Source organism: Vipera ursinii, assembly GCF_947247035.1.
Source record: "Vipera ursinii genome assembly, chromosome: Z".
Lineage (NCBI taxonomy): Eukaryota > Metazoa > Chordata > Lepidosauria > Squamata > Viperidae > Vipera > Vipera ursinii.
In genome coordinates this window covers 58,064,874-58,091,872 of record NC_139517.1, presented here as the reverse complement: position 1 = coordinate 58,091,872, position 26,999 = coordinate 58,064,874, and the positions used below count along the sequence as shown (strand labels likewise).

The following is a 26,999-nucleotide window of genomic DNA, read 5'->3' as shown; positions in this document are numbered from 1 at the left end:
TAACTAACATTAACAAACTATATAGATAACCAAGTTCATAATGCGCTTTAACTCCCCTTTAACATAAATACACACAAAATAAAAATAGACATAATAATAATAAAAACATAAACAAGTTAATATCCAAGATATTAAACAATACTAATACTAAAAATAATATAATTAAAATTAATAAAAATTCCACTATAATAATCTACTAGTAATAATAACAATCTAAAATTTATTCATAGGCTAGATGGAACTTTTTAGTCCCATATTTATTCTGAATATAATCTATCCATCTTCTCCAGACCGAAATGTATCTTTCTTGAGAATGATCCTTCAGATAAGCAGAAATCTTAGCCATTTCTGCTAAATTTGACACTTTAAACGTCCATTCTTCTATAGTAGGCAAACTATCCTTCTTCCAATATTGCCCTACCAATAACCTTGCAGCTGTTATCAAGTTCAACATCAAGTTAATTTCTTTAGTATCACAATCTGTAATAACACCCAATAAAAATAGTTGTGGAGTAAACTTTATCTTTCTCTTAAAAATCTTTTGAATATTCCACCAAATTTTAATCCAAAAAGCTTTTATATTTCTACAAGTCCACCTCATATGAAAATAAGTAGCATCCAAACTGCCACATCTCCAACATTTGGGCTGTAAATTAGGATACATACAAGACAACTTTTTAGGATCCAAATGCCATCTATAAAACATTTTATAAAAATTTTGTCTTAAATTTTGGGCCTGGGTAAATTTTACATTTCTAACCCAAATTACCTCCCATATATCCAATGGGATTGGTTCTTGAATATTTTGAGCCCACTTTACCATACAATCTTTAACTAATTGCCCTGGGGAAGAGGGAGGTCTGACTCCTGAGCTCAGGCTGATCTATTTTAATGCCAGGTCTGTTGTGAATAAAGCTCCCCTCATCCATGACTTGATTGAGGAGGAAGGCGCAGACCTGGCATGCATCACGGAAACCTGGCTGGGCCCAGAGGGAGGGGCCCCTCTGACTGATTTATCCCCTCCAGGTTTCCGTGTGCTACATCAACCTCGAGCTCAGGGTAGGGGAGGTGGCGTGGCGATCGTTATCAGAGAGACCCTCCATCCGCGGGAGGCCACTGCCCCTCAGATAGATGGATGTGAATCCCTCCTCTTAAGGTGGGGTCCTGGTGGTCAGTTGGGCCTACTTCTGGTATACCTCTCTCCAAGCTGCACAGCAACGGTTCTACCCAAGCTACCTGACGCCATCTCAGGATTGGCGGTCGAATTTCCAAAGCTTATGGTACTGGGAGACTTTAATCTACCTTCCCTGGGCAGTGCATCAGAAGTGGCCCGAGAGTTCATGGCCTCCATGACGGCCATGGACCTTACTCAAATTACTCAGGACCCAACTCACGAGGGAGGAAACATGCCGGATCTAATTTTTGTCTCTGGGCAGTGGCTAAATGGGCTGGGTGGGGTTACTCCAACATCACAACCCCTTTCATGGACAGACCACTACCTCCTGCGGTTGGGCCTCCGTCACGTCACCCCCCCCATGTCAGGAAGCGGAACCGACCAGGTGGTTCCGCCCCAGGCGCCTGATGGACCCAGATAAATTCCAGATGGCGCTTGGACCGATTCCCACCTCCCTCTCCCACAACCCGGTCGAGTCCTTAGTTAATGCCTGGCAACAGGCTGCTTCAGAGGCGCTCGACCGCGTTGTCCCTTTGCGGCCTCTGACCCGGCGCAAGTCCCGACTCGCTCCTTGGTTCTCCAAGGACCTGCGGGAGATGAAGCGCCAGAGAAGGGGCCTAGAGAGCATTTGGAGAGCCAGTCGGTCTGAGTCTGATCGAACACAGTTAAGATCCTTTTCTAGATCCTATCTTGTGGCAATGAGGGTGGCAAAGCGCGCCTACTTCACCACCCTCATTGCATCCGCAGATAATCGCCTGGCCGCCCTATTTAGAGTGGTCCGCTCCCTTTTAAGTCAAGAGACGGGAGAGGACCCCCTACATGGACGGGCTGAGGAATTTAGTAAATATCTGGTGGACAAAATTGCTCAGATTCGGGCTGGTCTGGACTCTGACTGGGCAGTATCTAACGAGAGGAAAACGATGAAGTTGGCCAAGTACATTTGGGAAGAGTTCGATCCTGTGACTCCGGATGAAGTGGACAAGATCATGGGGAAACTAAGTGCCGCCACATGTTTGTTGGACCCGTGTCCCTCCTGGCTAGTTTATGCTTCTCGGGAGGTTACACGAGGCTGGCTCCTAGCAGTTATCAATGCCTCACTGAGTGAAGGGTACTTCCCTGCTGCCTTGAAAGAGGCGGTGGTAAGGCCCCTCCTCAAGAAACCGGCACTGGACCCAGCTGTTTTAAGCAACTTCCGTCCTGTCTCCAACCTTCGCTTCCTTGCGAAGGTCGTTGAGAGCGTGGTGGCACAACAGCTCCCTTTGAACCTGGAGGAAGCTGAATATCTAGATCCGTACCAATCGGGTTTCAGACCAGGGCACAGCACGGAGACGGCATTGGTCGCGCTGGTGAATGATCTCTGGCGGGCCCGAGATAGAGGTTATTCTTCTGTCCTGGTCCTATTAGATCTATCAGCGGCTTTTGATACCATCGACCATGGTATCTTACTGCGTCGTCTTGAGGGGCTGGGAGTGGGAGGCACCGTTCTGCGTTGGTTCTCCTCCTACCTCTCGGACCGTTCGCAGACGGTGTTGGCAGGAGGGCAGAGGTCAAGCCCTAGGCCTCTTAATTGTGGAGTGCCTCAGGGTTTGGTGCTCTCGCCCCTCCTGTTCAACATCTATATGAAGCCGCTGGGAGAGATCATCCGTAGCTTCGGGGTGAAATATCATCAATATGCTGATGATACCCAGCTATTCATCTCCACCCCGAACCAACCCAGTGATGCCCTCGATGTGATGTCCCGTTGTCTGGAAGCGGTACAGATTTGGATGGGAGAAAACAGGCTTCGACTCAACCCGGCCAAGACTGAGTGGCTGTACATACCGTCATCTCGTTTAGTCCAAGAGGTTCCATCTCTGACTATAGGAGGAGAGATGTTACCTCCCATTGATAAAGCACGCAATCTGGGCGTCCTCCTAGATTCACGACTCAGTTTTGAAGATCACATTGGAACCGTGGCTAGGGGGGCATTTGCCCAGATTCGTCTTATATACCAATTGCGCCCCTTTTTGGACCGAGATGCCCTACGTACAGTCACCCACGCACTCGTTACCTCCCGTATTGATTACTGTAATGCTCTCTACATGGGGCTGCCCTTAAAGACCACCCGGAGGCTTCAGCTGGTGCAGAATGCAGCTGCACGGGTTGTGATGGGAGCTTCCCGATACTCCCATATTACACCCCTCCTGCGTGAGCTGCATTGGCTACCAGTTGCCCTCCGGGTGAGATTTAAGGTGCTGGTACTTACCTTTAAAGCCCTACATGGCTTAGGTCCGGGATACTTGCAGGACCATCTGCTGCCGGGAACAAATTCCCATCGTCCAGTACGCTCACACAGAGAAGGCCTCCTCAGGGTACCGTCAGCTAGGCAATGTCGGCTGGCGACCCCCAGGGGGAGGGCCTTCTCTGTGGGAGCACCAACCCTATGGAATCAGCTCCCCCCTGAGCTTCGGATAGCCCAAAACCTCCAATCCTTTCGCCGCGGCCTCAAAACACACCTGTTCCACCAAGCTGACCTAGACTGACAGGCATTTTAATTAATTTATATTTAGTATTTTTAATTCATTTTTAAATTCTCTAATTTTTTTATTGCACTGATGTTCTCAATTTCATTTTATCTTGATTTATGCACTTATTATATGTTTTATTGTGAGCCGCCCTGAGTCCTTCAGGAGATAGGGCGGGATATAAATCCCATCAATAAATAAATAAATAATTCCATTTCCGAATCCAATTCTATTAAAGCATTGTAAATTCTCTTTATATGTGCTTGGTTTTGATCTTTGATCTGTTTTACCAAATTTTCATCCATTAATGTAATGCCAACCTTCTGATCTAACTTCCATCTAGCTGCAATTGAGTATACTGGAACCAGGACTGTACAATATTTTCTTGTTTTAACTCACCTAACAACTTTAATTGCCAATCATTCCCTACCAATCTAAGTAATTCCTTATAAGAAATCATATCCAAACTCACACCCATAGATACACCCTTTATCGCATGTCTAGGAATCCCTCAAATTGGTATTTTATAATTTAACTTATAATAATACTTTTTCCAGACACGCAATAAAGCACTTCTTGAAATATGAGATTTAAAAACCTTGTCAACTTTTTTTATCATAAATTAAATATGCATGCCACCCATATAATAAGTCCCATCCCTCAAGATAAAGTATTCTTTTATTTGTTAAGTTAAGCCAATCACTAACCAGTGTCAAAACCACCACATCATAGTATAATTTCAAATTAGGCACTTTAAGTCCTCCTCTTTCCCATGCGTCTTGTAAAATCTTAAGTTTTGGTTTTTTCCCTGCCCAGATAAATTTATTAATACCCTTCTGCCATTCATCCACATTAGCATCCTTTTTCAATATAGGTATCATTTGAAACAAAAAGAGAAACTTTGGTAAAACATTCATTTTAACAGCTGCAATTTTCCCCAGCAAAGATAATTGTAATTTTTTCCAATTATTTAAATCCTTTTGTACTTTTAACCATAATGTCTCATAGTTATTCTTATATAATTTCATATTAAAGGCTATAATATACTCCCAAATATTTAACCTTTTTCACTATTTCATAACCTGTCAATTTTACTAATGTTTCCTTTTCATTCATACATATTTTTAGATAATATTTTAGTCTTATTATTATTTACCTTAAAACCAGAAACCTTTCCATATTGAGTTATAATTTCCATCAAATATATAACCGATTGAGTTGGTTAAGATAATGTCACAACCAAGTCATCCGCAAAAGCTCTTAACCTATAATCATTCTGTTTTATTTTTATTCCCCTTATTATAGTTGATTCACGAATATTAATCAATAAAATCTCCAATGTTAAAACAAACAACAATGGTAATAGGGGACATCCCTGTCTTGTGCCTTTTTCAATTTTAAATGCCTCTGATAATCCCCCATTAATTATAATTTGTGCCGATTGTTGTTGATATATAGCCCAAAGAGAATATAAAACTTTATCCCCAAAATTCATTTTATCAACAACCCTCAATAAAAATTGCCAATTCAACTGATCAAAAGCTTTTTCAGCATCCAAAAATATCAATGCCGCAGGGACTTGGTTGTTCTTCTCCAAATACTCAATTAAATTAACAATTTGTCTTACATTATATTTCATATATCTTCCAGTTATAAATCCAGACTGATCACTGTGAATCATTTGTTTCAAAACTTGCATTAATCTATTTACCAATATTTTGGAAAAAATCTTACAATCTGTATTCAAAAGTGATATATGTCTATAATTCTTGGGCTGGGTAAGGTCTTGGTCCTCCTTTGGAATCAGTGATATAAAAGCCCATCTCCAAGATGGAGGCACTTCTCCTCCAAACTGGATATTATTAAACAATTTCTTTAATGGTTCTATCATCTCTGCAAATAATATTTTATAATAAATTGCTGATAATCCATCTGTACCAGGAGCCTTACCCACTTTTAACTGCTTAATTGCTAAAATGATTTCCTCAGAGGTAATTAAACGATTCATCTCCTTCCGTTGTTCATTTGAAAGTCTAGGAAAATGTGGTTCCTGTAAATACTTATCTATATTTAAGGCTTGTATATTTTCACTAGCATATAATTTTGTATAAAAATCTAAAAAACTCTTTTTAATCAACTTTTGTTGATATACCTCTTTACCTTTACATTCTATTTTCTCTATAATACACAATTTCTGTTTCTTCCTTAATTGATAAGCCAAACCACCTGCCAGGCTTATTTGCATTACAAAACATATTATGTTTCACATAACACAAATTAGTTGCAACCTGATCAGCCATTAACATATTAAATTGCTCTTTCAACAATTTTATGGAAACCTTAATCTCTTATCTGATGGGTTCAAGCTCTTTACATTTTTGCATCTGCTTATGCCTATGTCCATTATTCATGTGAATCAAAACCCCTCTCATATAAGCTTTACTAGCATCCCAAACCATTTCCATCAATGTACCTTTATGCATATTCAAAGCAAAAAATTCTTTCAAATGTTCTCTACATTTCTGCGAAAGCACCTCATATCTAAATACCGTATATACTTGAGTATAAGCCGACTTGAGTATAAGCCGACTCGAGTATAAGCCGAGACCCCCATTTTCACCCCCAAAAACTGGAAAAAGTTCGTGACTCGAGTATAAGCCAATCCGCCGTTCTGCAAGCCTCCGCCGCCAGCAGAGGCTCGATCCGCCATTTTGCAAGCCTGAATACACAGGAATACCCTGTGTGGCCGCGCCTCTCAGGGAAGCCCTGGCTGTCCGCTTCCTCGCTCCACACTGCCATTCGGGGCCCGCGCGTTCCCCGGGCAAATCGCGGCGCCCAGCAGGCGAGGAAACACGCCCGCTCCAGTCGCCCCCCCTTCCCTCAGGAGACGCAAAGCAAGTGACCGCCCGGAGCTTACCGAGGACTTGCGCGCAGCCGAGGCTTCGGTGCTTCCAGGATCGCGCGCACCTCTCCCAAGCCGCCGCCGTCCGGAGACCTGCCGAAGTTTGGGGAGATTTGGGGAGGTGCGCGCACACCTCCCCAAACCTCCCCAAACGTCAGCAGGTCTCCGGATCTCCGTGCCCTGCCTGCCTGCTTCTTTCTGCAGCGGAAAGAAGCAGGCAGGCAGGTCACGGAGATCCGGAGACCTGCTGACGTTTGGGGAGGTTTGGGCACCTCCCCAAACCTCCCCAAACGTCAGCAGGTCTCCGGATCTCCTCCCCAAACCTCCCTAAACGTCGGCAGGTCTCCGGATCTCCGTGCCTTGCCTGCCTGCTTCTTTCCGCTGCAGAAAGAAGCAGGCAGGCAAGGCACGGAGATCCGGAGACCTGCCGACGTTTGGGGAGGTTTGGGGAGGTGCCCAAACCTCCCCAAACGTCAGCAGGTCTCCGGATCTCCGTGCCTTGCCTGCCTGCTTCTTTCCACAGCGGAAAGAAGCAGGCAGGCAAGGCACGGAGATCCGGAGACCTGCCGATGTTTGGGGAGGTTTGGGGAGGTGCGCGCGCACCTCCCCAAACCTCCCCAAACTTCGGCAGGTCTCCGGACGGCGGTGGCTTGGGAGAGGTGCGCGCAATCCCAGAAGCACCAAAGCCTCGGTCACGCACAAGTCCTCGGTAAGTTTTTTTGTTGACTGGAGTATAAGACGAAGTGGAATTTTTCAGCCCAAAAAGTAGGCTGAAAAATTCGGCTTATACTCAAGTATATACGGTAAGTTTTCATTCAGTCTCCAAGATCTTCTGTTCACATCTTCAGCGAATAACTCCAACCATACAGGGCTATGATCCGACAATGTTCTAGGAAAAATCTTAACATTCTTGACCCTGGAGAAAAGATCAGTAGTAATTAAAAAAAATCAATTCTGGAAAACGATTGATGCCTATCCGAAAAAAAAGTAAAGTCTCTATCTACCACATTCTGTTCCCGCCAGATATCTCTTAGTTCCAAGTCATCTTTCAAATAAAAAAAAAACTTTAGGCCATTTAGAATGATTAGGAGAATTTTTAAACGATCCCTTCTTGTCTTTACTTGAGTCCAAAACACTATTCCAGTCACCCATCATAATAACAGATTTGTAATCCAATTGAATCAGTTTGTGATGTAAAAACTTATAAAACTTATTTTGCTGTTGATTAGGGGCATATAATCCAATAATAAGAACTTTCTTGCCTTGTAACACTAATTCAATAATAACATATCTTCCTTGTGTATCAGATTCAATTAATCTAGCCGATAAGTCTCTTCTTAAATAAATAACCACTCCCCCTTTTTTATCTGGGGCAGAAGCTATAAAATGTAATCCCAACTGAGAATTAATCAGATACTTTTGATCTTTTGCAGCAATATGAGTCTCTTGTAAGCAAACAATGTCATTTTATGTTGTTTCAGGTAGTGAAATACTTTTTCTTTTTTGTGGTGAATTCAGGCCATTAACATTCCATGTCAAAAGCTTTGCCAACCTTAGTGGCCTGAAGCCTCTGGAACACTGCCTGAAGATCTGCCATTGATCTCTTCAGTCGTGCCCCTCCCACAGGCTTTGTAATAACCGGACCTTGTGTCGTTGGTCCAGAATTGGCCTTCTGTTTCTGCTCTTTTTCTTTACGTCTATACGCTGCCTGAGTCATCCTCTGTTCCTTTGGGTCATCCTTTAACAGCAAACTCTGTTCAATAGGCTCAGCCTGCGGTAAATCTCCAACAACCAGTGACATTGCACCTTCAACTGGTTGTTTATCTTCCAACCTTTCTTCTATTCTCTTAGGTCGTGGAGATGGTGGTGAACCTGCTTTCAGGACATAAGTATAAAAATCTTTTGCCTTTGAAATTGTATTAATTCTATATCGTGTCCTGCATAATTCACCACTATTCCAATAGGTATCTCCCATCTAAACTGGACCTGTCGATTTTTAAGCTCCTCAGACAAAAAAGCAAAATCTTTTCTTTTTCGAAGAATTTTTGGAGGTATTTCTTTTAAGATTATAATATTTTGATCTGCAATTTGGAATCTCTGTTGGTAAAAACCCTGAATAATTGCATTTTGAAGTGATCTTCTAGAAAAATAAATAACCACATCTCTGGGTAATTTTTTCTGCCTCGCAATCCAAGAATTGACCGTAAATATCTTATCCATCTCTCTTGATAGCTCCTCAGGTTTATATCCTAAAATAGGAGCTATAGCTTTTGCCACCTCCTCTTGCAAATCTTCTTGTGGATCCTCCTTTAGTCCTCTTATTCCCAACACAAATTCCATGTCTCTATATTGTGAGATGGTCACTTCGTCCTCTGTTCTATCGATCTTATTTTCAACTTTAACAACTCTGCTTTCTAATTTTTCAGTATTTTCCACAACTTCATCAACCCGGTCATCCAAGCGTTCAATATGTGTAGCCAATCCTTGAAGTGCAAGCAGTATGTCTTCCCTCATCTCTCTATTTTTATTCTAAAGTAGGTCAGCCATCTCCTCCTTCATTTTACTGTCAAGGAGATCAGCCATCTCCTCCTTTATTTCTTGGGTTGCTTGCTTTAAAGCATCTTGAATATCTTTAAGCATAAATGCCAGTGGTGGGGGAGAAGGTGGAGGGGATTTAGGCTTAGCTGTAGATTGCACTGCAGGTTGTGTTACAGGAGAGGAGATTGTACTTTTAGAAACAGCAGAAATTCCCAAATGCTTTGAAGCCATTTTTCTGCTTATAAAAATCCAATTCCCCTTCCACAAAATCAGCAGTTAAAAAAAGAAAGTAAAAACAAAGTCCCAGAAAAAAAGAAAAGAATATTCTGTAAGAATTCTTTCTTTTAGGAAAAAAAGAAAAAGAAAAACTCTTGAATACAAAGTCCTATATGTTGTTTAAACTTTGTTGCCAAATGTATCTTTTTCTTGACACTGTCCTTTCACACAAAGAAACAGCATTCTGGTGCCATTTTTCCCCTTTAAATCAAATTAAAATATGGAGAAGATTAATTCTCCCCGGGTTAAAGTTTCCAGCACTTGTAATTTTAACTTCTCCTGGTCAGCTCTGTCTGCTTTTAAATTACTCACAAGTCACTTTAAATAGCAGATGTGGATGTGGCGTCTTGCTTCACTGCTAAGCTCGGGGCAAAGGCGCCCAGAGTCTTGGGCTCTGAGGGAGCTCTCACCCTCTGACCCCCAAATAATTAAGGGGGTCTAGGGGAGCTCTACCTCTACCCGAGGGAAACTCTCCTCCCCCTCTTCTCACAAGGGGGAGGTTTTCAAGCCACGGGACAGCTGATTTTCGCTGTCTTGGCACGCTTTTCATGAAATCCCAGGACAAGGTGGCCAAAAGAAAGCCACCATTGGCGCAGCATCACCACTGGAAGTCCCTCCCCGTGCTTCTCTTGAAAGACAGGGATGTCTCCAGCAGAACAAAGCAGAGGCAAAGATGCCTGCACTCCACCACTGTGGAAAATGAAGCACCATGTTTTCTGCCAGTGCAGGCAATCTGGGTTCTGCAAGAGGCCAAACGGGAATGAAGCAGCCCTCAGGTCTGCGCTGCAGAAAAGCCGCAAAAGCCAGTGTCACCTGGGCTTCTGCCCAGCTCACGTGCTTGCAGGGAAGGTGGCGGCAATGGTTGTGTTGAGCCCTGTGGGCCCGACACACAAAAGAGGGGGGTAACCCCAGTGCCAGGCCGCCACCTCCCTCCCACCCTCCTCACCAGCCAGGGCCGTTGCTGGGAATCCGTCGACCCACCAAGAGCTCTCTGTGGACTGGAGCCTGTTGGTAGAGGTCAGGGTTGGCCGTATGAAGTCACCAGCTGATCCATGGCCCTGGATGCGGCCTCCTGGGCGCACGGGGTCGACGCAGCAAGACCAGTACATGGGTGTGACGCCGTGTGCCTGGGAGGCCACATCTGGGGCCGCAGATCAGCTGGTGACTCTGTACGGCTGGCCCTGACCTCCACCAAGCTCCAGTCCAAAGAGAGCTTCCGGTGGGTCGACACAATGCTGTGCACCTGGGAGGCCGCATCTGGGGGGCTTTGGCATCCTTTTGAAAGGGGACTCTTGGGGACAAAATGGGCCAGCCTTAAGAGTCACCTTGCTGGCAAACGGGGGTGGGTGTTGGATCAGGTGCACTGGCCTGGTTGGGAAAATGTTTGTCCAGAAGCAGCACTTCTTCCTTTGCATGCCGATACTGCTTCTTGGCCATCCCAATCCCACTTAGCTTGAGCAACCTGCCCAGGAGGGTTTTGGGCAGGTTAGGAAATCCTGGCAGTTTGTTTTGTTTTGGTTCCTGAGGCCCCCTTTCTTGTTCTGCAATGGAAGGGGACAGTTTTGGGTGGGTTAAATATATGGGCTGAAAGCGGCACTCATCCTGGCATGTCTGCTGAGCCCCGAAGAAGCACTTATCATCTGGAAAGCAGCACGGCAGGTCACACAGGCAGCCCTCAGCCACTCCCCTTCTCTCCATGCCTCCAAACTGATCCCTGGGCCAGAGCCTGAACTCTGATCATTGATTGGTTCACTGTCCCTTCACTCAACTCCTGTCAAGTGGCTTGTAATTGGGTGATGCCGTTAAATTTTCACGCTGAGTGGGAGGGTCTGCCCCCGTGGCTCTTGCTAGGTTGTGGGGGCCACCATGGAGGGGAGGATTATTTTGTGATGGGGCGGGTGAGAGAGAGAGAGAGAAAGGAGGGGAGGTTATGGCGGGAGAGACGAAAACGCTTCTGAGTGGCCTCATCATGGTTGCCACCTCCTGTTACGGGTTGTGGTTCTTTCGATCTTGGCACACAGCTCTGGTAAGTGGGCAGGTGAGCACAAGACAGTTCAGGGCATCCCCAGCTGCCCCTTTTCCTCTTAAGCCTCTTTCCAGTAATGGAGGCTCAGGATGCTAAGTGGCCTTATTGTTAGGAAGCGATAATGAGCTTATGTTGTTGTTGTTGTTATTATTGTTGTTGTTATTATTGTTGTTATTATTATTATTATTATTATTATTATTATTATTATTATTATTATTATTATTATTATTATTTGGATTTATATGTTGATTTCTTAACCAGAAACCCCCCCATCAGAATATATTTCTTATCATTAGGAGCATGTCTTCTTGTGACAGTTTAGGCTATACTGAGTATTAATTTTCCTCAATTTATGTCTGTAAAGTGATATGAGCGGCGTAGTTGCTTGGATTATGATAGAAGTGTTAAAGTTAAGATGGCATCAGGTTTCTTGGTAAAAATGGATTTGAAAGGAAGGAAGGGAGTAAGGAAGGGAGGGAGGGAGGGACAATGAAAGTGAGGGAGGGAAGGAGGGAGAAAGGGAGGGAAGAAAGGAAAGAATGAAGGGACAATGGGAGAGAGGGAGGGAGAGAGAAAAAGAGAGAAAGAGAGGAAGAGAGAGAGGAGACAGAAAGAAAGAGGGAGAGAAAGAGGGAGAGAGAAAGAGAGAGAAAGAGAGAGAAAGGGAGGGAGGGGGAGAGAGAGAAAGAGAGAGAGAGAGAGAAATAGAGGGAGAGAAAGATTAAATTAGCAACATGGTTGTTAAGTGAATCTGGTTTCTGCACTAACTTTGCTTGTCAAAAAGTTGCAAAAGGTGATCACATGACCCTGGAGCAATTTATTTATTTAATTTATTAATTTGGTTTATATACCGCCCTATTCCCAAAGGACTCAGGGCAGTTTACAAGGCAGAATTTAAAAACAATACAATATAAAATTAAAATTAAATTAAATTAAGTATAGCCCCCAAAAGTCAAAATCACAACTTAAAATCATTAAAACCCCTCAGTCCAGGCCAGATAGCTCAAAGAGCCAGGTTTTTAGGTCCCGGCGAAATGAATGAAGGTCGGGGGCAGTCCAAAGTTCCGTTGGCAGTTGATTCCATAGAGCAGGTGCACCCACAGAGAACGCCCTCCCCCTGGCGATCACCCTTCGGCAATGCTTGACCAGCAGTACCCTGAGGAGGCCCTCCCTGTGGGAGCACATAGGACGATGGGAAATTGACACTGGCAGCAAGTGCTCCCTCAGATAATCCGGGCCCAGGTCATTTAGGGCTTTATAGGTCATCACCAGCACCTTGAATCTCACCTGGAGGGCAACTGGAAGCCAATGCAGCTTGCGGAGAAGAGGTGTTACATGGGAGTATCGGGAGACTCCCATCACAACTTGCGTGGCTGCATTCTGCACCAGCTGAAACCTCCGAATGGTCCTCAAGGGCAGCCCCATGTAGAGAGCATTGCAGTAGTCTAGCCGGGAGGTCACGAGCGCATGGGTGACTGTGCATAGGGCATCTTGGTCCAAATAGGGCCACAACGGGCGCACCAGGTGAACCTGGGCAAAAGCCCCCCTGGCCATGGCTCCTATATGATCTTCCAAACTGAGCCGTGAATCCAGGAGGATGCCCAAGTTGCGGGCCCTATCAACAGGGGGTAACACCTCACCCCCCATAGTTAATGATGGAAAAGGTTGGTTAATCCGAGATGCCGGTATGCACAGCCACTCAGTCTTGGCAGGATTGAGACGAAGCCTGTTTCTCCCCATCCAAACCCGGACCGCCTCCAGGCAACGGGACATCACATCGAGGGCATCACTGGGTTGGTTCGGGGTGGAAAGAAAAAGCTGGGTATCATCAGCATGACCATCATAAATATGTAAATCACATGACCCTGGGGATGCTGCAACAGTCATAAGTGTGAAAAATGGTCATAAGTCACTTTTTCAGTGCCGTTGTAACTTCGAACAGTCACTAAGCGAACTGTTGTAAGTTGAGGACTACCTGTACTTTACCATTTTTCCCCTTTCTTTTGGTCAAGTTTTTGTCACCTTGCTGAGCGACTGATGGTACTCGGATATTGCCTTATCCTAAAAGTGGTACAATGGGTGTAAAGGTTGAAAAGCCCTGGCCTAGAAGGCGACGCCATGTACCACCAGCCAGGTGCTTGCGTACCACCAGGGGTACACGTACCACCGGTTGAAAAGCCCTGTTCTAGGTGTCCTGTCAAATTCTGGGTCACTGCTGCTATAGTTTTATCTAATTATCCACTAGATGTCACTGTTCATTTTTCAACTTTTTAAAACAGTTACCGTATTTTCCGGCATATAAGACGACTGGGCGTATAAGACGACCCCCTACATTTCCTCTTAAATTATAGGGTTTGGGCTATACTCGCCGTATAAGACTACCCCTCTTCCAACGCACACCAAATAAAAATTAAAAAACATCAGATTTGATTTTAATATGGTAATTTTAATTCAAATGCTTATGACATGCAGGCTGTTTGTCATCAAACATGTAAACATAAATTAATAATAATAATAATAATAATAATAATAATAATAATAATAATAATAATAATAATAATAATAAGAAGAAGAAGAAGAAGAAGAAGAAGAAGAAGAAGAAGAAGAAGAAGAAGAAGAAGTAGTTGGAAGGGACCTTGGAGGTCATCTAGTCCAACCCCCTGCTAAGGCAGGAAACCCTTATACCATTTCAGACAAATGGCTGTCCAGTCTCTTCTTAAAAACCTCCAGTGTTGGAGCATTCACCACTTCTAGAGGCAGGTTGTTCCACTGGTTAATTGTTCTAACTGTCAGGAAGTTTCTCCTTAGTTCTAGGTTGCTTCTCTCCTTGATTAGTTTACATCCATTGCTTCTTGTCCTGCTTTCAGGTGCTTTGGAGAATAGCTTGGCTCCCTCTTCTTTGTGGCAGCCCCTGAGATATTGGATCACTGCTATCACGTCACCCCTCACCCTTCTCTTTGTTAAACTACACATACCCAATTCCAGCAACCGTTTCCTATTTTCCTAATTCACTTTTTCACTTTTCCTAATTCACTCTAAAGCTTTCCCTGCGCAGAGCCTTAAGTAACACCAGCTGCCTGCAATTAGTGCAGGTTCTCATCCCACCAGGCTCAAGGTTGAGTCAGCCTTCCATCCTTCCGAGGTAGGTAAAATGAGGACTCAGATTGTTGGGAGCAATAAGCTGACTTTGTAATAATGCCGCTTGGGGGGGGTGAAAGCTCTAATAAGCAGGCATATACATAGAATGAAGGCTATTGCTAAGCACATTGATTTGTGCTTTAAATTGTAAGCCGCCCTGAGTCTTCGGAGAAGGGCGGGATATAAATGGGATTTTAAAAAAAAGACCAAATGGGAGATCCGCTCCAGGTTTTCCAGCCAGCCCGCCCAGTTCCTGAGTCAAATGTGTCCTTAGAGCTAAGCAGCTGCTCTGGCTACGGCATTCCCCACCTGCCTTTCAAGTTGCTCTTGCATTCCCCACCTGCCTACAGCTGCTCTTCAACTTTAGAAGGAAAGACGCCCAGACCTCAGCCTGTAAAAAATCACAGACTGCAGCTTCTACTCCAATTGGTCCCGCTTTCCCTGTGCAGACTAAATGGAAGAGATCCGCTCCAGGTTTTCCAGCCAGCCCTGTCCCTAAAGTTTCAGCACCCGGCATATAAGACGACCCCTGACTTTTGAGAAGATTTTCATGGGTTAAAAAGTCATCTTATACGCTGGAAACTACGGTATTTTTTTGTTTATATATACAATAATACAATCTGGCAAGCCAAACTTACTGATCTGTTCGAATGTAGCCAAAAGAATAAATAAAGCTTGTAAAGGGGCCCTATAGTAAGAGGAATAAGATATATAAGTAGTATAATTTAGAATATATAACATGTTAAAACATCGAGAGGGTCTATTTAAATGAAAAGTTTGCATATTTAAAGGTAATGAATTTTGATAAAACTATGACTGATAAGAGTGGTTTAAATACTGAGTGGAAACTAAGCTTCAGTAAGAATCTTGAAAACAGGACATATAATGATTTAATGATGACTTTTATAAATATAATGGAACATGTTAAAACATGTTATATGTTGAAGTTATTATATGCATAAATACTAAAAAATGTTTATATTCAACTTGGTTTGTACTGAAAATATTAAGTATTAATTAGACAAAATGAGAATATTACAGGAAGAAGAGAGGATCAAGAAATATATTACCAAAATATTAATTGTAGAAATTAATTATCATTGTTTTAAATATATGAACCCAGACAAAACACTGTTCACAAAGCACTAAAAGGTATTGTAATATATATGTGTGTAATATATATGTGTGTGTAAACTTTTTGGATTGCTAACAAAGAATTAAAGGGAGACTAATATGGCCATTTCAAACTCATTTGTTCTTATCAGTCAGCCATACCCTTCTGAGATTCGAACCTGGAGCGACTGCACATTAGGCAATTGTTCTAACCTTTAGGCCACAGGCTCTTTCTCGCTTTGTTAGCTGAGAGGCAAGGGAGATATGTGTTAAGTGTTTGTTAAGTATTTTAGAATCCTTGCTAGGCCCCAATAAGATTTAACCTCTGTATCAAAATCTTCATTGTAATTCCAATTTTGCCCATTTTTCATTTCCTTAAAAGTTGTCTACACCAATATCAGAGAAGGACAACCAGAGTAAATAAGACTCAATAACTAAAAAGTAAAAATGTTGATATTTCAACAAACATACAACTAATATAACCTATTACACTATAACAAATAGTAACTTTTTCCTTCTGCAAAAAAATTTCATAAAGGTTTTTATCCAAAGATCTTTTTAAAAATTCTAAACATTTTTTTCCATTTGACATGTCTTTCAAATATATACATAATGCCAGAACTATGAGATAAGTTGTAGCTTACCAAGATATTATTTCTTGCATGAACACCAGGATTCAGTAGAATTCTTTCTAATGTTAAGACTATCACTTTTAAGGGTTTCCAGTTTTGCGCAGTAGCACAATAGCCGAGGGATCGCAGGGCTCCGCACCCTACAGCCGATTTCTGCCTACTAGTAAAGGTAAAGGTTCCCCCGCAAATGCGTGCTAGTCGTTTCCAACTCTAGGGGCCGGTGCTCATCTCCGTTTCAAAGCCGAAGAGCCAGCGCTTGTCCGAGGACATCTCCATGGTCATGTGGCCAGGATGACTAGATGCCAAAGGTGCACGGAACGCTGTTACCTTCCCACCGTAGTGGTCCCTATTTTTCTACTTGCATTTTTACATGCTTTCAAACTGCTAGGTTGGCAGAAGCTGGGACGAGTAACAGGCGCTCGCTCTGCTATGCGGCACTAGTGATTCAACCCGCCAAACGGCCGACCTTCTGATCGACAAGCTCAGCGTCCCAACCCAGTGAGCCACTGCGTCCCTTCTGCCTACTAGAGGACCCTAAATGGGCCTGAAGTTGCCCCGTAGAGGCAACAAAGAAGGAAGGAAGTCCCACTGATTGTGGAGAGATGGTGGTCGATCCAATGGGTTTGGGAGAAGCCCTCCAGAAACCAGCAGGAGAAAAGCTAGCTTAACTTCAGAGTCTAGCCCAAGCTACAATTTAATTTAATTTAATTTATTAATATTTCTATACCGCCCTTCTCCCGAAGGACTCAGGGCGGTGTACAGGACAAGAATAAAACACAGAGATTTACAAAAAATAAAAAAACAAAAAACAAAGCCCCAAAGCACTACTTTCAGCTGACTATAAACAACGTGTTTGGTACTGGGTAAGAACAGTGATTTTCTCTCTTCTACTTGAAAATACCAAAAGGGCAAACTGAACCTCAGGTCAAAGTTCATGCCACAGGAACAGGAACAACTCCAAACACAAAAGCCCAAGAAGATAAAAAAAGAACCACCACTCCCAGCTCCATGTCGTCCATTGCCCCAGAGCCATAGTTCTGTCTGGTTCTGCAACTCAATAAACAAGAACCTTCTTTCCTGAAGCAGTCTCCATTTTGTTTATTCCTGGCTTGGACTAGACCCTGATGAAGATTTTTCTTTCAACAACACAATGCCATTTATTCAAAACAAAAGCATCTATGTAAAAGTACTTGACAGTTAGCCACATTAAGCAGGGTATGCTTTATTTCTGAGAAAATATATATAATGGAATGTTTATTATATCATAAATGCAAACTAATAAAAATTTAAATATAAGTAAATCAATAGCAGGAAAAATACATAGCCTGATAAGTGTTGCACATATTTAACTTGTCTCCCAACTTTTCATTACTAGCTCCCTAGTAAAAGCAAAAGAAAAAAGGCTTTAAATTTTGTAAAGATTTTATATCTCTTTAGTGCTTTCCACATGGAATTTCCATAGGAATCTGTTGCTATAATTATCATTTTCTGTACATTCCTATTCCTTTGGGTTAACAAAGGTGTAAATTGGGATCTGAAATGTTCAGATTATTGAGTATATTTTACTCAGTGCTGCATATCTTATGATAACAATATTAAAATTAATTTAAATATAAGCTATCCTAGGATAATGGGTTACAATTCAGATAGTTTTCCCATTTTTTAAAAAAAAAATCACATGTACTTGCCACATGGTGCATATCGATTTGTGGGTCCACACGACTCTTTATTTGTATTCCTCATACCTGTGCAGTGCAAAAAGTTTAAATTAAACATTTTGCATTTCATCAAACATTATTATGTTCTCTGCCCTATGGGAATAAATTCAAGTTTTCCCCCCCTTTAAAGCCATTAGATTCTCTTCTGGTATATATCTCAGCAATTTATTCCAATCCTGTTTTCAATACTGAACTAAAGACTTATTGGTGATTTTAATTAGACTTAGACCTTTCTAGATGGATAATAATCAGCCAGAATCCAGTATTTGGAAGGAATTTTAATGCCCAAATGGTTTACTAGACAATGGGCAGCAGAGCACAATCCTCACACTTTCATCTTTGCTGTCATTATTTGCACACCACAACACACACTCCTACTATTAGTAATACAGAGGGAAGGCAGGAAATAGAAATGGAGTTCTGCTTGTAATAGACGATAAAGCAGATATTCAACAGTTACTGCTGATTTAATATATCAATGAAACCTTATGCACTAATATTTTCCCAGATAAAAAGAAGTAGGGATGTGGAGAGAAAAAAGACACACAAAAAAAATCACAATCTCTAAAGCTCCCTGTTTTTATCCCATCAACTCTCACCAGTATGTAAAAGAAAATCCTCTCCTCGTATTATTTGACATCAGAATCAAGGGCATACCGTTGGGTCACTTCCGACCCAATGTTTTTAGTGTTAGGCATTGTCAGAAGCCCAGGTTGCCTGCCTTGCAAGCATGTTGTGAGAAAAAAATGAACTCTTTTCCTGACCTCGAAAGGGTGGGCTCCCACATGTGACAAAATAATGAGAAAGCTATACTGTATATTATACTGTACTTTATTGTGAATTAGATTATCATCTGACCAGCAAAAAGTGTACCAAGGATCACTGGAGGCAAACGCATTCGCTGACATCCACCGCCACTACCGTCGTCCGTGTCCCTGGTCGCGCCTGGGGTCGGGGAAGAGGTGACAGAACCTCTCGCACTCACTGCCTTCTCGCTGACCGGAAAGTTCGAAGTGAAACGAGTCGCGCCAGCGAAGAGGAGGGGGCGGCGGTCCTCAACGAGCTGTAACAACAAACGATCCCTGCTGCTATAGCAACAGAAAACATTACTCCGCACGCCGCCGCCGCTCACTAGCTTCTCGCTGGCTCTTGCTCTGGCAGTCCCTGGAGCGCGCGGAGAGAAAAATGCGATTAGAGAAAGGCGATCCTAATTGCCTCCCTTCAGCCAATCGAAACAGAAACCGACGCCGGTGATTGCTGGCTGCTTGGCCAAAGAAACGGTGGTGGGTGCTTATCAACCGCGCGAGGTGAGGCATGTTGTCCTACCTCAGATCACTGTATGGAGATCAAGATTCGTTGAGTTGCCCTCGCTCTTTAGCGTAACCTTGATTTTACAATCTTTGTTTTTTAACCGCTGAAAGGTTTTTAGCATTTGGAGGCAAGGGAGGAATGGCTGGAACTCTTCAGATTAATTATGATTATAACAGTTGCTGAATTTTTTTTATTTTTTTTTAAATTCCATTTGTATCCCGCCCTTCTCCGAAGACTCAGGGCGGCTTACAAGCTTAGCAGTAGCCTTCATTCTATGTATATGCCTGCTTATTAGGGCTTTCACACACACCCCAAGCAGCATTATTACAAAGTCAGATTAATTGCCACCAACAATCTGGGTCCTCATTTTACCTACCTCGGAAGGATGGAAGGCTGAGTCAACCTTGAGCCTGGTGGGATGCGAACCTGCAGTAATTGCAGGCAGCTGATGTTACTTAAGGAGGCATTAGCCCACTGTTCCACCAAGGCTCAATTCCTTGCCCGCTTTTGCAGCCTTATCTTAGGGTTGCTGCTAAGCTAAACGGACGGTCCTAATCCTTGCCTTTACGTCTAGACTGAGACTGGCAGTGATGTGTGCCTGTGTTTGTGTATGTAAAATAATAAAAATGTGTTAATGTACACATTACCATATTATTTGCAGTTGGAATGTTTGTTACTTTAAGGCTTCGTCCATTCCCAAGCTTTGCAAGTATTGATTTCAGTTGAAATGCAGTTTTTCAAAAAAAGATAATGAAAAGGGAAAATAATTGATGCAGAAATATATCAGGAAGTGACAAAGCAGTAACTAAAATTGAACAGCTAATGCTTAATATATGGAGGACAAAAGACTAACCATAAAAACAATGTAAATTGAATCATTTTAACAAAATAAAATGTCAACTCTACAACGAATAGAATACAAGTGAAACTCGAAAAATTAGAATATCGTGCAAAAGTTCATTTATTTCAGTAATACAACTTAAAAGGGGAAACTAATATATGAGATAGACTCATTATATGCAAAGCAAGATAGTTCAAGCCGTGATTTGTCATAATTGTGATGATTATGGCGTACAGCTCATGAAAACCACAAATCCACAATCTCAGAAAATTAGAATATTACATGCAATCAATAAAATAAGGAGTGTACATAGAACAATATCGGACCTCTGAAAAGTATAAGCATGCATATGTACTCAGTACTTGGTTTGGGCCCCTTTTGCAGCAGTCACTGCTTCAATGCAGTGTGGCATGGAAGCTATCAGCCCGTGGCACTGCTGAGGTGTTATGGAAGACCAGGATGCTTCAATAGTGGCCTTCAGCTCTTCTGCATTGTTCGGTCTCATGTCTCTCATCTTTCTCTTGGCAATGCCCCATAGATTCTCTATGGGGTTCAGGTCAGGCGAGTTTGCTGGCCAATCAAGCACAGTAATCCCACAGTCATTGAACCTGTTTTTGGTGCTTTTGGCAGTGTGAGCAGGTGCCAAGTCCTGCTGGAAAATGAAGTCAGCATCCCCATAAAGCTCGTCTGCGGAAGGAAGCATGAAGTGCTCCAAAATTTCCTGGTAGACGGCTGTGTTGACCCTGGACTTAATGAAGCACAGTGGACCAACACCAGCAGATGACATGGCTCCCCAAATCAACACAGACTGTGGGAACTTCACACTGGACTTCAAGCATCTTGCAGTGTGTGCCTCTCCATTCTTCCTCCAGACTCTGGGTCCTTGGTTTCCAAATGAGATGCAAAAGTTGCTCTCATCAGAAAAGACGACTTTGGACCACTGAGCAACAGACCAGGTCTGTTTTTCTTTAGCCCAGGTAAGACGCTTCTGACGTTGTTTGTTGTTCAGGAGCGGCTTGACAAGAGGAATACGACATTTGAAGCCCATGTCCAGGATCCGTCTGTGTGTGGTGGCTCTTGATGCACTGACTCCAGCCTCAGTCCACTCCTTGTGAAAGTCCCCAACACTTTTGAATGGCCTTTTCCTGACAATCCTCTCCAGGCTGCGGTCATCCCTGCTGCTTGTGCACCTTTTTCTTCCACACTTTCCCCTTCCACATAACTTTCTATTAATGTGCTTTGATACAGCACTTTGGGAACATCCAACTTCTTTTGCATTTACCTTTTGAGGCTTTCCCTCCTTATGGAGGGTGTCAATGATGGTTTTCTGCACAACTGTCAGGTCAGCAGTCTTCCCCATGATTGTGATTCCTACTGAACCAGACTGAGAGAACATTTAAAGGCTCAGGAACCCTTTGCAGGTGTTATGGCTTAATTAGCTGATTAGAGTGGGACACTTTGAGCCTAGAATATTGCACCTTTTCACAATATTCTAATTTTCTGAGATTGTGGATTTGGGGTTTTCATGAGCTGTAAGCCATAATCATCACAATTATGACAAATCATGGCTTGAACTATCTTGCTTTGCATGTAATGAGTGTATCTCATATATTAGTTTCCCCTTTTAAGTTTCATTACTGAAATAAATGAACTTTTTCACGATATTCTAATTTTTCGAGTTTTACCTGTAGAACAGAACAGGAAAGGAAAGGACCTTGGAGGTCTTCTAGCCCAGGGCTTTTCAACCTTATCACAGATTGTACCACTTTTAGGACATGACAGTATTTGAGTACCACCAGTGCTTAGCAAGGTGTCAAAAATTTGATGACTAAAAAAAAAGGGGGGGGTGTTGGGATTTACTGATTAAATTCATTTGTTGTTATAGAAATAGCTAGTTTATAATATTATGGAAAAGTAAAAAGTTGAGGTTCAATGTTAATGCTTCCTTCTACTGCAACAGAGGAAGTCTGTTCTTTTTCTCTTCTCCCCCTCACTTTCCCCCCCTTTTTCTTCCCATTGTGTCCTACTATTTACTTTTGTATTTTATTCTATAATGTAATAAAATATTACAAACTGTAGGAAAATAAAAAGTACCAGTTTTAATTTCTTTCGTGGCTGTTCGTTTGCTGAATCACTTTCCATTTCCACTGACAAATGTATGGTGAATTTATCCATGTTTATTAATATGCACCACTGTCAGCTAACTCAGGGGTCTTCAAACTTGGCACTTTTAAAACTTGTGGATTTCAACTCCCAGAATTCCTCAGCCATCATGGCTGGATGACGAATTCTGGGAGTTGAAGTCCACAGGTCTTAAAGCTGCTAGCTAGTTGGCCCTTTTTAGCTATCCTTCTACAGTGTAGTAAGAATGTACCCCTCAATCCCTTTCCTGTACCCTTAAAGACATAGGAATCAAGTGCAAAGAAAGAAAGGCTCACAAAATAAACACATAAACTCCAGAGTTTTTTTCTATAAGCTGTCTCAGGGGTGTCAGGTGTCACAATGTTGCAATCAAGACTGAAAGGCTTTGCAAATGCAAAAAGCTTTACCTTTAAAATTAAATCTGTTTACCTTCAAAGAAAACTTTCTAAAAACCATAGACAGACTCAAGATAAGAGCATAAAACTAATTACATTTGTTTAAAGGGATTAAACCTACAGAAGTCAACACTTTGGGCTCATTGCTAGTCTCCAGGCCTTTGATCATCTTAGCTGCTGTTTGAATTTTTCCAAACTTGTTAGAGTTTTACAGCTTCGCAGCGCAAAAATAAGCCCAAAAATAAGCACATGAATGAGCAGGGGGCATAGTTTAGAAAAACTTTATAATATATATATAAGCACGATACATACAGTTTCATTCAGCTCTGGGAAACATCAACAACTCTTAACTTGTAGATCAGAAAAAACAACATAGAGAAGACTAAGACACGCCAGACCTCACATGCCTCACACAGCCAATACTGTGTCTTGCTATGGCTATTCCAGTTCAGAAAATTTCTTACACAGTGACAAAATTCTCAACATCCTTTTTGTGATATGGTGACCAAAATTGGCTGCAGGTGTGGTCTTATTAGGGTATTAATAGTTTGTGTGATTTTGATTCTATGCCTCTGTTTATACAACCCAGGATTGTATTAGTTTTTTTGGCTGCTGCTGCACACTTCTGGCTCATAGTCAAGTGATTGTCCACTAGGACTCCAAGGTCCCTCTCACAGTTTTTAAGCCAAGTCTTGCCTAATCTGTACTTGTATCTTTGATTTTTTTTGCTTAAATATAAAACTTTGCTTTACTCCACATTGAAACTCATTTTGCTGGATAGGGCCCATTGTTCAAGTTTGTCAAGATCTTTTTGGATCCTTAGTTTGTCTTCTTGGGTGTTGGCTACTCCTGCCAGTTTGGTGTCATCTGCAAATTTGATGAGTTCCCCTTCAATGAACATAGCTGCAGACATATTTTCTTCTCATTCTAGGTTGCCACATAGATTGGAATGAGGGGGGTTGCCCAGGTGTTTCGTTAGTCAAAATAATCTTTTGTCTGGGAACCAAGATCATCAACTGCTCCTGTGACTAGGGACTGGGCGTTGCATAAAAAGCTCACCAGATGAGTATATTGGGGAATGTAGTTACTTGCATAGTTTTGTGGGTGGGACATTTAACTTGTAATAGGGCAATTGTTGCTTGTGTATTCAAACTTGGTTTCACTTTTAACCATGCCAATACTTTCTAAATAATAAACATGTTCTTTGAGGGATTTTCAATCCTCAAAGTTCTGCTTTATTCATCTCTGCCTGTTAGAATCTTGACATTAAACCAAGTCTCATAAAACATTAGTTTTTTTTCAGGGTTCTGGGCCCCAACCGCCTACCCATCCTTTGGGAAAGCTGTAAAGATGCAATGAAGATTTGAGGATGGAGGAAAAGAGTGGAGCCATAACAGAACTCTGGCTGTCAGAGCATAAGGAGGCAACATTGGCAGGGACTCGGCCAAAGTCCTGGTTGATCCAACCTGGGAAGCTGGTACTACAGGGGGGAACTACAATCCTAGCAGACCTTTATGAAGTTTAAGCTGCCCCTCAGTGCAGGAGCACTCCTGTTGCCACTGAAGAGAACTCCTGTTGCATAGAGGTATTCATCTGCAGCATACCAGAAGGGAAAAAGATCAATTGGAGGGGACTACTCCAGAGACTGGAAGTTCCAGTCTGCAGTCCACAGCCCCTCACTCGAGCAGCTGAAAGAGAAGTTTGGCAGATTGGAGGTAAAAAAAACTTGGTTCCTGTCACCCAGGATGTGTGCACCCTGGGGGGAATGCCAAGGGCTACTCATCTCTTCCCCCCCCTTGCCGGAGTCCCAGCCCAACTGCAGGAGCCCATGCCACCTCACCTATTCCCCAGCCAGCTGTGATGTCAAGTCCTGTATCCCAACCTAGCCTTAGAATGCCAGTTCAGGAGCCCAGCCAAGGGGAGTCCGGAGGGTAGTTCAGCCACATCCCAGCAGGCAGCCTAGCAGTAGGTGCAGGTGGTCCCACCATGATTTGAGCTGCCTCCCATCAAGCCCATCTTTGATGAGGACTCTGAGAAACTATCCTTCTTCCTGAACCAAGTGTGGATTCATCTAGATCACTACGCTTATGCCTACCTGGATGATGCTTAGATGGTGAATGCCGTGGCAGCCAATTTTGAAGGGGAAGTGGCTGACTGGCTGACCAACCTCCATGATGAAGGGACTGTCATGGTTCCGACCAACACAGCAGAACTCTGAGGCTTGCAAATTCCTCAAAGAACATGTTTATTAATTACAAAGTATTAAGCACATCAAATGTGAAACTAAGTCTGAAGATACACATAACAATTCCTCAATACAAAGTTAAAAAATCCCACCCTTAAAACTATGCAAGCATCTACATTCCCCAATACATCTTCTTGGTGGGCTATTTATGCAACACCCAGGCTGCAGTCTTGGGAGCAGCTGATGACCTTGGTTCCCATGGGACAAAAGATTATTTTGACTAGCGAAGAACCTGGGCAACCCCCCTCCCTCCATTCTATGTGGCAAGTGAAAATGAGTAGGAAAAATGGCTGCAACCAAGCTCATTTGTAGATTTGACAGTCTGCCTCTCTGAAAGAATCTCCTGTAGGGGAAACAAAAAGCAGATTAAGTATTCCCTCAAGGCTTGTGAGGTTATTTATCGTAAAACTTTTTTATTAATCTATCCGCTTTTACATTTGTACATTTCACCCATGTAGCTTCTAAAAGAGGGGTAGCCTTTCCATTGAATGAGATACTGTAAATTTCCCTTGTACAACCTAGAATCAAGAATTCATTTTGTTTCATAATGTGTCTACCTCTACCTCTACCTCCACCTCTACTGGACCTGGCGGCTCCTTTGGGACAGGTCTTAAAGAAGATTCTGACACAGGTTTTAATAGACTGCAATGAAATGGAGGGTGAACTTTTCCCAACAATGGAAGTTTCAATTCCACTGTGATAGGGTTTATGATCTTAGTGATGGGAAAAGGACCAAGGAATTTTGGACCCAATTTTCTACTGGCTAACTTTAACCATAAATATTTCATTGAAAGATAAACTAATTGTCCAACGTAAAAAAATTTCTGAGGGGAGCGTCATTTATCTGCTTGCTCCTTGTAAACCTTGGTGGCCTTGGTCAATGCCTTCTTCACATTCATCCAACCCCCCTGGAAGGATGTCACACATTGATCCAAAGTCTGGGAAGTAGGAGGCTCCTGGGGGTACTCAGGCACAGGCACAAAATCTCAACCCATTACTATTTTGAATGGGGTGAGACCAGTGCTATTGTGCACAGTATTGTTGAAGGCTACCTGTATGAAAAGCAGGAGATCAGCCCAATTAGTCTGCTGGTAATTTACATAACATCTGAGGTACTGTTCCACCATTGTGCTAGTTTTCTCAGCTGCTCCATTAGTGTTTGATGAAAGCCCTTGGGAGGACCCAATCAGTTTAACAAACTCCCTCTAGAATTTAGCAGTAAACTGGACCCCTCTGTCAGAAATAATCGCTTTGGGGCACCATGGAGTCAGTATATGTTTCAAAAACAGTTTAATTAGCTTCTGGGCAGAGGGAAGGAATACAACAGCCTCTTATTTCTGAGGGTTATCCATTATTTTACCCATGTTAGCACTGATGCTTGATAATATGAAGCCCACTCTGGCAAACCAAAACCTCCATTTCCCTTAGCTTCTTGTAACATTTTCAATTTAATTCTAAGCTTTCTTTCCTTGCCAAATAAATTTTAAAATTAGGGAATTTAAGTCTTCAAATATTTTTTTCTCTAGTTTTATAGGTATTGTTTGAAATAAAGACAAGTAATATGTTTGGTAATATATTCATTTTCACTGTGATGTTTGGTAATATATTCATTTTCACTGTGATTCTTCCTAACATCGACAATTACAGATTTTTTTCCATTTTTGCAAGTCAAGTTTTATTTGGCTTAGTAGTTTTATTTAATTATCTTCTTTTATCATTTAGCATCTTGCTGTCAGCTATATTCCCAAGTATTTAACCTTTTTAACTATTTGTAGTTCTGTTTTTGCTGACAATTGTTGTTTTTTGTTTATCTGTAAGATTTTTAGCTATAACTTTGGTCTTTTCTCTATTTATCTTCAGTCCTGCTATTTCTCAAAATTGTTCTATCTTTTCCAATAATTTAGGAATCATCTCTAAAGGTTCCTCTAGGACAGGGGTGTCAAACTCGCAACATCATGTGATGTGTTGCGATGTATTACAAGTTTGTTGCCATTGCTGGCAATGGGGTGGGCATGGTTTCACTATGATGCATCCAGCCCGTGGG

At 42.4% G+C, this 26,999-nt stretch overlaps 1 protein-coding gene across 1 annotated transcript in view; it reads right to left on the bottom strand.

Moving 5' to 3' along the window:
• Positions 1–19,131, bottom strand: part of LOC310650168 (uncharacterized protein C7orf57 homolog) — a gene marked incomplete at its 3' end in the record, with an annotated part of 153,453 nt that extends 134,322 nt beyond the window's left edge. Inside the window, exons 1-2 of the mRNA XM_083379001.1 lie at positions 18,895–19,131; positions 17,992–18,048 (exon numbers count right to left, since the gene is read on the bottom strand). Of these exons, the coding sequence (XP_083235127.1) occupies positions 17,992–18,048; positions 18,895–18,919 (82 nt within the window). The 5' untranslated portion in view covers positions 18,920–19,131. The remainder of the gene's footprint in view (positions 1–17,991; positions 18,049–18,894) is intronic.
• Between the last annotated feature and the right edge of the window lie 7,868 nt (positions 19,132–26,999).